Source organism: Haliotis rubra, unplaced genomic scaffold (assembly GCF_003918875.1).
Source record: "Haliotis rubra isolate DU_JTF1 unplaced genomic scaffold, ASM391887v1 Scf403, whole genome shotgun sequence".
Classification (NCBI taxonomy): domain Eukaryota; kingdom Metazoa; phylum Mollusca; class Gastropoda; order Lepetellida; family Haliotidae; genus Haliotis; species Haliotis rubra.
In genome coordinates, this window is record NW_025767084.1 from 337,858 (window position 1) to 349,232 (window position 11,375).

The 11,375-nt window shown below is 38.0% G+C and overlaps 1 protein-coding gene across 3 annotated transcripts; it reads left to right on the forward strand.

The window, feature by feature from the left end:
- Window positions 1–657: 657 nt before the first annotated feature.
- LOC124287632 (osteopetrosis-associated transmembrane protein 1-like) lies at window positions 658–10,859 on the forward strand. Of its 3 annotated transcripts, none has more exons than XM_046724129.1 (6): window positions 658–1,326; window positions 1,975–2,083; window positions 3,312–3,436; window positions 7,892–8,032; window positions 8,732–8,897; window positions 10,528–10,859. In XM_046724129.1, exons 1-6 carry the CDS (start codon window positions 1,009–1,011, stop codon window positions 10,605–10,607), a joined length of 939 nt encoding a protein of 312 aa, XP_046580085.1. In that variant the 5' UTR covers window positions 658–1,008; the 3' UTR covers window positions 10,608–10,859. The 3 variants fall into 3 exon arrangements, with proteins under 3 accessions (XP_046580085.1, XP_046580086.1, XP_046580087.1); XM_046724130.1 differs by having other exon boundaries at window positions 659–970; XM_046724131.1 differs by lacking the exon at window positions 658–1,326 and adding an exon at window positions 1,760–1,890 and having other exon boundaries at window positions 1,930–2,083.
- The last annotated feature ends 516 nt before the right edge of the window (window positions 10,860–11,375 follow it).

An 11,375-nucleotide genomic window follows, 5' to 3' on the forward strand; every position in this document is an offset into this window, starting at 1 on the left:
TAACAGACACAAAGTTTATTCAACATAAATTCAAAAAACTTTAACAACTAGTCTCTGAAATGAACATATTTTACAGAAAAAAAGTTCATAGTAAAAAAATTAAATATAATGAAAAGGAGCCCTGAGACTTAATCTAGACTTGCCACATTTTCTAGGCTTGCGTGGGCTTTCTTGGATATATTTGCTTCAGGGTCTGTACGACAGACTAGGCTACCGCCACCGCCTGAGACATGTGGAGACACTTTGTATTGTCTCAGAGCAGTATGGGTTTTAGCTTTAGTGATCCTAGACATTTATTAGAGTTAATATTACCTTACGTAACGGAGTTGAGAGAGAAGGTAATAGTTGCATATTTTGAATATAAAAACTATTTATGTAAATGCATTGCTGATTGAAAAATGAAATGAAAGATTAAAATGCGAATGATTCAAAAATACTAAAAATATAGAGTCATTGTTTGAAAATACATTTGCATTGTAACACGGACATCTGATTTTTTTACCCAAAACCATCCCAAGCGTGCGTTGAGAACCGTTCCACCAAAATTGAAACGTTAAGTTATGTGCATATCATACTCTCTGACAGCGTGCGTTACAAAGTAACTCGGTGCGGAGCTTATTCTAGGCACGTGACGCCAACTTCCGTGTTTATGTTATGGGGTTTGACTGGCAGCTACTATCAGCTGACTATAGCCAGTGCTTGTGGATGTGAGTCTGTTGGTAAACGATATTCTAACAGTTGATGCTCTGTAATGAATGTCATTAATATAACATGGAGCTGTGTTTAGCGACTGTGTGATGATTACAATGATGGCTGCTGCAGAGTGAACTTGTGAAACCAGGAAGGATACAAAAGAAGTATCATCACATGACCAGCGACATCTTCTCGATAATTTCCATCCCATTCGTATAAATTTGGGTTATACGGTTGGCTGTACGATGCCTTCGAACGAGTGGTAGTATTCGTAGTCGTACGTACGACTGTTCGTTGAAAAAGTATCTCTTAACAATGAAGACTCACATATTCCTTGTAACAGTAATATTGCTGTGTGACCAATTGCATTGGTCAGAGACTCTAGATCAATCGGAATTATCAGACTCATTAAGGAATCTCGTAAACCCTATTGGTGTAGTAAGCGAACTGTTCCCAACTGAAGATGTAAGTAACTCCAGTGATATAGTGAAGACATGTAGAGCTTTCCTGGACATATTTGCCACAGAATCCTCTCTTTTCACTAAATGTCTGGTTAAAAATGCAAGACCATTTCGATTTTGTGAAACTTGTGTCACCCCCTTCGAGCAGGCATCAACAGTCTACAAAGATTTGGTAAGTAATAACAAACTATTATGACATCGTTGTGTAGGAAAATAGCACATGATTTGTACTTGCTGGGATCTATTGTAGGGGGATGGGGCATGTACTTTGAATCAACAAAAGCTTTGTAAAATGGTACTTGTTATGCAATACAAGAACTGGTATGCTGTGTTCAAATGGGCATCTGATGGGGTATCCAGGTAAAATATTAGCATCTCAATGGGCTAAAACCCATTTGTCGGTATATAAGTGAAGTAATCTTTAACGCAGTGTTCAACCCCCAAATTTGGTCTCATATCACAAAGTATCTATATTAAATATATCAACAGAATTAGATAAAACCAGCAGTACTCTGGTTCTTGATGAAGTTTTCTATCTAATTAGTGAGTGTTGATATATCCGGATCATATTGAAGGACAATATCAAGAAAGACAACTCAATTCAGAAAGAAACAATGCATTATGACATTGATATCTGGGGCCTTCATGATATTACTTAGGCAATCAAAAGAGTACCTTACCTTTGAATTTTGAACATGTTGAGTAATGCCTTCTACATCAAAGATGTATGCTATGTGTATGAGCAGAGACCATAATATGTATTATATGGTCTCTGGTATGAGTTGTTAACATTAATATATCTTTTCTTTACTGTGTTTAGACAACGGATGGAAACTGTGTGAAGGAGTTGCTGATGGCCGATCGAGTGCAGGTGCTCACTCTGGTGTATCAGAACATGAATGACATCTGGGCTAAAGCCTATTGTCAACGTAGGTGTTTTTCTAATTGTTTGCATGTATGACATGATCTATTCATTTGTTGTTTAACGCCACACTCAGCAATTTCCCAGGTACATACGATGGCTGTCTGTAAATAATCAAGTCTGGACCTGGTGATCTAGTGATTGATGCTATGAGCATCGATCAATGTTATCGGTATATGACACACATCAACCATGTCAGCAAGCCTGATATGACCACCCGATCCTGATTGTTGCCTCTTATGCCAAGCAGGGATTGCTGAAGACTAATTCTAACCTGGATTTTATCACTTTGTATTTGATGAAGCATGTTAACATGGTTAAGTGAATGAATGAGTTTTAAGCCCAATTTGTAAAGTTTTCTGTTGCTCATAGCATTTTACACCTATGATATGTACTAAAATACGGTTCAATCTGCAATAAATTATTACCCGGTAAATATATCAAAGGTGATTCAAAGCAATATATAGTTTCAGTCTAAGTAAACTTAGGCTCAGTATTATTCGTTACACTGCTATACTGAGTCTAACAAAACCTTATGGAAGGTCGCGTCAGGTAACCTTTTCAATTGACCAAACAGAACACAGCTTACCAAATCGCGAAAGTTGACATTCCCACATACCTTTTGAACTTTTACCTCAAAAACGTTTTGTAGCTGAACGATTCCGAATGCTATTTTCCGTACGATCGCTTCCGAGTGATGCACAAGGAGCACGCCACAACAGTGAGTAAACAGTCGCAGAAAATAGCGTTTTGTCAGTATTCAAGGGTGTCAGCTTGCGGAAATATTAGCTAATGATAACCATGTCAACAGAAACCCAAAAGCGTATATTCTGCAGGTCATATGTCTGTGTTTTATGTGGGTTTTCATTTGTTGTGACATCAGTGTTGGTGACCAGGGAAGAGGAAATCCATTTTGTAAGTCCCGCCGAACCCTAAATAGTAGCCGTTGTCTGATTGGTTAAATCCGTTCGCGTTTGATTGGACGGTCATAGGTCGCTCAAAGGTTACCTGACGCGACCTTCCACAAGATTTTGTTAGACTCAGTATAGCAGTGTAACGAATAATACTGAGCCTAAGTTTACTTAGACTGTATATAGCTTTTGAATTTAAAAGTTCCATAAGCGTGATAACCCTCAAAATATTTATTTAAACCCAACTGGCATTTTGACAAATACTGTGTTGCCTAACATTTGTTTTGCCTATTCATCATAAACATAAACATTAAATCATTTCAGAATGTTTTGCCAGCATAACTGAAGAGAGTCAGAATGCCACAGTCAACTCAACTCTTTCAGTAAGCACTGTGGAGTTCTTTCATCTGTTCACCAACATGACACACTGTATGAACAACACAATGCAGGTAAGGACGATAATGTCTATTATTACCTAGGAGGGCGAACATATCGAGGTTTATATTTTTCATACGATGCCCTAGGCAAAATATCACTTTGTCATGGTGACGTGACATCATGAACAATGCCATGACGTCACGTTTCTTCTGTGACGTTACTTTCTACATGCGGCAACGGGGGGTAGCCAGCCTATGTTTGAAAGTAGATTTAGGTTTATTTTCCTCAATTTGACGACTTCGGTAATAAACAGAATATTATATATTCGTGTCCATATCACACTATGTTTATGACACTCATGCCTAAGTATACATTAGCACCCTCCTCAAGGGTGATATGGATTTCAACGCTCGAGCCGTCAGGCGAGAGAGTTGAATCCATATCACCCGGAGAGGGGGGGTGCTAACCTACTTATACCACGTGGGCGCCGAATGGACTCGTACATTGCTTGTTGCACGTGTGTTTCCTGCAGTGCCAAGGTTGTTATCCACATATCAACCTCTGCACGTGCAGATAGAAGGTTGATTCACAGAAAATCAACCTGCCAGAACAATTGACATAACATACCCTAGTGGTATTAATATTGGTATATCCCTCACTCTCACTCGGGAAATACCAACATTTAGGCACTCGTGTCGTAAACATATACTATAAGCCATTAAAAACGCAATTGGTATTTGTTGTCCTGAAACTTACAAAAGTTCTACTGAAGATTTTTTCCTGCAATACAGAGGATGTAGGGATAAAAGGCTGTTACTCTGGCCCATTTCGAGTTCGAGTTCGAGTTCGAGTCCCGGAGCATTCCTCTCACATGAACTTTGATACTTAAAACTGAACCTTTGACATTTCTCGTAAACACAACCACATTCATGAAACACGTTGTGCACATGCATTACCTGCACCCAGGCCCTGTAAAAGCACAAGGAATTGTGGAACTCAATCACTTTGAGAAAATGCCACACTTTAACACAAGACGAAAGGAATCAGGTTATCGGTATGGTCAGCCACGGTGCTTCAGATGTGATGATTGCCAGGCACTTTAATGTGCGTCTATATACTGTAAGTTGACTCAGACAACGTTTTCGGGCTACCGGAAGTGTTGCTGATCGTCCGCAACCTGGTGCACCACCTGTGATAACAGCTCGACAAAACCGCAATATCCGAGTTTCACACTTGTGAAATCAGTTCCAAACAGCTGATGATTAGGCAAGGAGGACAATTGGGACGAGTCAACGTCATTTCAGCGCCCAAAAGATGCAAGGACGCCTTGCTGCCTTCAACATCCGGTGTCATCACCCGTACCGTGGTCCAACCTTATTGCATCGCCACAGACTTGCCAGACAGCGATGGGCAGCAAATGGGGCCAATCTTGGCAACAGGACATGGCCAGATGTCATTTTTTCAGATGAATCAAGGTTTAACTTATCCTTTGCAGATGGACGTCAACAGATTTATCGCCGTAAAGAAGAAAGACTTGCGCCAAACTGTGTCCTTGAACATGATCGTTTTGGAGGGGGTGGTGTCATGATCAGACCACAGACCATCAGAGGCTGCAGACCATCCAACAGCTGTTCCTGAGAAATGTGTGTCTTTCAATGCCCCAAACACTGCGAGCATGTCTTGCAGCGCACGGTGGACACACACGATATTGACTGCAAGTGACCCCTCCTTTGTTTGATGTCTTGTTGCGTCACTGATGTTGTTGTTGACTGGACATTTTCAGATGAAATTATTCACAGATGTTCACTTAAAACATATCTGCCAGTTAGGTTTATATATGTTGAAATTAGTGTGAGTAAAGAAAGTATGAATGTCAAATTGCGTTTTTAATGGCTTACAGTATAGTATGACAAGTGCACTCATATAATATCCTCCATATATGTCTGTATTTTCCATTTTACAGTAAAGACACTTTTGCATGAAAGGGTTCATCTTGACCAACGAAACTAGGGGTCCAGTCGATCCCAATTAGTGATTTCAAGGGTCCTTCTAGGAAGAGTGAGGGTCTCGTGAAATAATGACATGGTGTTGCGCAACGAACTGTTAATTTACTATTTAAAAAATTAAGTTTCAGGTACCTTTTATATCTTGTCAAGAATTTGGTACAATGAATCGTATTCTGCATCCCTCAGGACACAAAATACAGTAACGAGCAGAAAAAATGCGACTTTTCACAGACATAGTTTCAAAATTTATTTACTGGTAAATTCAGTTATATTTTTCATACATCCACTCTGGATACTGAAGTTTACATTTATGCAAGTCAATAGTCTGTTAGTCCACCGTCTCTGTCAATTCACTGCTGAATACGGCGTCCCATGCTGTCAATCAAATTGTCTATGTAGTCCTGTAGGCCCACCCATATTTCACTGATGAGATTAGACCACTCAACGACACTCTTCGGTTCCAACTTTTCTAATTTGTCCTTCATAATCTGCCACACATTTTCAATTGGGTTCAGGTCTGGTGATGCCGCTGGAAATTTCTGTAAGGTCACGTGACTCATTTCAAACCAGTTACAGGTGTATCTTGACTTGTGTACAGGTGCATTGTCCTCTAAAAGTTTGAAAGGTATTCCACTCTGTCCTATATGGGATTCCACTATGCCTTCTTGTATAAGTTGACAGTACTTGCGTGAATCCATCCTTCCTGTAATAGTTAGCAGCGGCGTTACCCTGAGTTTGCCTATACCACTCCAAACCATGACACTGGGTGAGAACTTCGGAACCATTTTGCAGCTACGTCCACCTCTTGACCACCTCTTTCTTGTGATCCTATAAAACTGAAACTTTGATTAGATCCGTAAAAATCACATTTGAAAAGTCTGTACCCTGCATTTCCCTGCACCACTCGAGCCTTTTCTCCATATGTGCTGTTGTCATCAATGGAACTTTCTTTGGCACTCGCTTGACATATCCAGATTGCTTTAAAGATCATCTGATTGTCCATTCTGATACCTTAGGGGTTCCTTGACTTGACGCCTTCACGGCAAGCTGTTTTGCAGACCAGTTTAGATGCCGCCGCTTGACGCCGATACGTCGTCTGTCATTTGCCCTAAGAGTAGCACGACATACTGATCCAGCCTGTTGCTCTGTCCCTAACCCTGCATCAAATTTCTTCAAATTTCAGTAAACAGAGGCCCGATGCAGTCCCGTCAGTTTCACAAGTCTAGTTACAGATGTAATACCTCCTTCATAATATGCCAAGAGTCAATTTCTGTTGTTTTGTAACGTCATGGCAAAGCTTCGGTATCGTCTGCTAGCAACGAGGTCACGTGATCAAGCCATCCCTGAACCCAAAGGAGATAATTCCATACCAATGAGGCAAGCTACTGGCGGCTAGAAACAATGTATTTCGGCTTTTTTGATAGTAGGATTGAGTCTACAGAATAAAGTTTTTTGTCACATACTTTCTGCTCATTACTATATGTTTCCATCCTATATATTTGTGCATACTGGATGCACATCAGCATCTTGTGAAACTGTGGTATGATCATGATGATAATGACGATATATATTACGACTACTATTACTAGGGTGTCATGATTCACCAATGTGTCCATGGATTGAAAATTTACATCTGATGACATACACTCAAATTAATGTGTTGTCTTTCTCATTTCATTAAAATCTTATCTTAGTCCTCACTAGTGTTAAACTAAGATCTTAGGTGTGCTGGCTCTGAGGGTGTGGGTTTGAATCCTGGATGAGACTTAACCCAACAAAAGTACTGGAATCTGTACTTTACTAAGAAAGTGTAATCCCAAATATAACATATGTTACATTTGTCCACTTTCTACATGACATTATGTATTCATAAGATCTTATGACATCCCATTACGGGTCACATCAAAACAGTCTTTTGCAAAGTAAGGGACCAGTGAAATGACTTACAAGAAGTTGACTTTAGCCAATCTGATGTCACTTTTTTCAAACTCTACAGCACTAGTTTCAAATGGTGACTTCCATTAAAGAAACTATTGCTTCAAAATACACAACAAATTCTCTAAATATCTAACAGAGGGCCGATATTGTATCATAATACATCCCACAGGCTATTTCAAATGTTTCCGGCTTTGATGCAAAAGATTGTCAAAATTGCCCTCAATCTTTTTGAGGTTGCCTGATTAGAAAAAATATCAATCACTTTCATTGGTCAGATGAAGGTCATTCTGACAAAACATTCTGGTATGTCGTCAGATGTTTGTTGAGATTATGTGAGAACTCATATGATTGTACTGAGATTGGGTGTGCTTCTGTATTTGCATAAAGTATCCATGAAGGTGAGTCTCCTGTGCCTCTGGTTCTCTGGTACCTTTTGTTCTTGCTTTCACATCTCATTATAATCTTCACCGACTATTCGAATAGATTATCTACTGTGGTCATTTGTGCAACATTATATCAATCAAGACCGCATGTAAATGATTTTTTTCAATGGCATGATTGAAATCTAATTTATGTCAACAGGATATCGATCCTGAGGGGATGAACCATGGCAATTCGTCCGTCTGTTTCAAATGTCGAACACAATACAAGTCTCTCAATGACAAATTCACAGCAATGATGCAGGATACTTCATCAGAAATCTGTATGGATGTTGTGGATACGGTGAGTTACACTCAGTGACTTTTTGACAATGCATTTTGCAATATTCCAGCTATACAACAGTGGTTTGTATGCTTTCTTGATTAGACAAACCTGTGAATTTTATTATGACAGGGATTTTACAGCTACTTTCAAAAATGGGAGTCATGGTGACTCACAGTAAATGTATTTTTTAGTTATTTTCTAATTTTACGAGTCATGAAAATATTTTGTCAATGATATAATTCCATTATTAATGCTAACTAAAGCATTTTTTGGGGTGATAATGTCCTCTGCTGTAAGTAATCTGATGCATTGCATAGCAACTTATTTAATTTCATAGTAACTAAATCTATTCATTCATAGCATACTTGAATATAATGAAACTTTGAAATACACCTGTTATTTTGTTTATCATAATTTAACATGTTGTTACAACAACTTTTAGCTTCAACGTACACTTATTTAAAAAAATATGGCATCAACTATGACTTTTGTGAAAATATTTTGGGAGCATTTTCCAAAATTGTTGAATCAAATATCAAAGAATTATGCGTCATGTAAAAAAATGTTATGAGCAATGATTTAGTCTTTACTCACTCCATGGACAAACACTAAGTTTAAGTTATGGATAATGTTTCTTACCAACAACGCACATAATTTCTCCTTGGAATTATTCAGTTCAGTTGGTTTCTAGTTGGATTGTAACTGGCATTATTTCAGATGAACTACACAAGACTGGTGTGGAGTACAGTTTACAACTGTTCTCATCGTAATGGAGATCTTGCACCAGTGTTGGTCATAACTGGGGTTATATGTGCTTTGCCTGTGATATTCTACGTTGCCAACAGACTAACTGGACAAGTTAATGAGAGGACAATTGTTGTGCGTAAGTGCTCATCTGCATACCCTTATACTTTGCTTCATACATTCTATTACATAGCCAAGCCTGTCTAATTGTTACAGAGATGTCAACTCCAAAGTGTTGCAAAAGTAGCTTCAAGGATCAAAATTAGTAGTTTGACCATAAAATTAGTAGTCAGCTAAATACTTAAAATCATGATGGATTCTGACTCTATAACCTGAGAAAGATAATGTGATATGAATCAAGAGTGAAGCTTCAATTTCACATACCCAAATTGTCACTCACTCACTCCAGTTCAAATATGTCAATCATTAAATTTGATGAATGGATGAATGGAAGATGGTAAATGAAGTCCAAAAAAGTATTTTATTAATGTAAATATATGTTTTTGTCTATATATCCCAATTTTAATGATCTTTCTTCAAATTTCGTAGTATTTCTAGTGCAATTGTATTGGTGAAGTCTGAGGTTAAAATTCGTAGCGACTACGATAAAATCGTAGAGGTTGGCATCTCTGTTGTTAAGGTGAAAGAGAAACTCACCGATATGGTACAATTCACATGTATAAATTTAGTTAGTCAAAAATATGCAGGGCTTGTGTGCATCTGGAAACAGCCTCCACCTTGGCTTTTATTCACATCATCTTGTTTACAGGAGACTTGTAAAATGATCGTTAAAAATATTATCAGGATTAAACAAATCTCTTCACTTACCATTTTTAAGTTGAGCGTAGTTTGTTAGGAACTGTCCTAGTCCAAAGATTATTTCAGTGTGTGGTGGAAACAGTGACTTCTATTCCATATTTAAGGTCCAAAATTATTACACTGATATCACCCTTGAAGGTATGAAAACAGTTCCTTTTATCTGAAATTTACTTAAAACAACACTGACACCATGGCGAGTGTACATCGGCATGTTAAGATGGAACTGACATCAGATGTTCATTCTTTGACGTCACATTTGCCAGCCTTAGAACTGACTGCTTGAAGAAAGCCTGTCGTACAGACCCGTGGCAGATATATTCGGACACCTGACATAATTTCCATAGACTTACATGTTATTTCAGTGTAGCATAAATAATTTTCTTGAAGTGAGTTTAGGATGGATCTTTGTAAAATTTGACAGGCAAATTTGAAATCATCTCTGCTCTGCGCACATAATTTAAGTTCAGTTTTCCAAGCACTATTTAACTAACGACATCACATTTATCAACTTGCGTATGGTTCCACAATGCACACTCCCATAGGCCGCCATGTTAAAGGAGTTCACAGCACTGTACATATGTTGATTAAATTGTTGCCATTCGATAAAAAAGCAACGGAAAATTAAACAGAAAGTATGTGATTGTAGGTAAGATGATTCCTCACAAAAATGTGCAAAATTTGACATGGATCTTACGAAAATTAAATTCATGAAAATTATTAATGCCACACTAAATTAACATGTAAGTCTATGGAAGTACGTCAAGTGTCCGAATATAACTGGCACAGGTCTGCAGTTATCCAGCAAAGTGGCCAACACATTAGCTTAAACTTTAATCTTCATTGTAATTTAATCTGTTTCACTGATGTGTCAAAGCATTAAATTTTGTGCATGCTATAGATTTAATTCCACATTTTATGCCAGACTAATTCTTCTAATGTATCCATTTCAGCAAAAAGAATGAAGCGTCCCAAATCCTATGGGTCAATGAGTACCAGTCAGCAGACTGTTCTGAACTCCCAAAGAAGATAATGAGATAATGAGTGATATTGTGTACAAATAAACATCCAAAACATACCATAATACATTGCCAAGGTAATATGCCTCTGTCTGTTTGTAGGCTGTTCCCAAGCAGGAGGGGTACAGTAATATGACATATTTGTTATGAAATCGCGCAAAGTTTGTGCAATAAGATGGTTGCCGGTACATTAATTTATGATGTACAAGATTTTGTTGTTGGGTTATTCATGAGCTTCTGCAAATAAAATTGTTTTCTATTTGAAACTTACTGGATTTGTTTTCATTCAGATCTTGCCACTCAAGCACATAAGTATTTTTGTGTGTTTTAAATGACATTTTGGTAATGATGACATATACTGCCATGTAACTTGGTCATATGCTGGATGCATGGTTGGTCTGACCTGTCTGAGGCAATAAAGAGTTACATCCCTTGACCTTGCAAAACTCAAGAATTAATCTACCAGCACCTTATACCTGGGCCAATTGATTTCATTAAAAGTGGTACATATCTCTTTCCTCCCAAGCTGATGACATGCTAATACTAAGATGAAATACACTGACATCAATATCTGTCAAAAATATATTCTTCAGCACAGAATACTATCGTGTGTTCATGGCAAGGATCTGGTAACCTGTCTTCATCGTTACATCAAAATTACGGCCTTCTGGATTAGAAGATATAGTCTTATGCAGTCTCTGAACTAGATAATCCAGTATTATGTGGGATATTATTAAACACTGTAGATTCAAGTTAAACACATCCACAAGGATGCATGTACA

What these genes read in the sequence shown, in the direction of transcription:
- LOC124287632 (XM_046724129.1), top strand. Translation starts at nt 1,009, where the DNA reads ATGAAGACTCACATATTCCTTGTAACAGTAATATTGCTGTGTGACCAA. An exon ending in GGCTAAAGCCTATTGTCAAC is followed by an intron (nt 2,084 to 3,311) that starts GTAGGTGTTTTT and finishes AAATCATTTCAG; the next exon opens with AATGTTTTGCCAGCATAACT. An exon ending in TGAGAGGACAATTGTTGTGC is followed by an intron (nt 8,898 to 10,527) that starts GTAAGTGCTCAT and finishes TATCCATTTCAG; the next exon opens with CAAAAAGAATGAAGCGTCCC.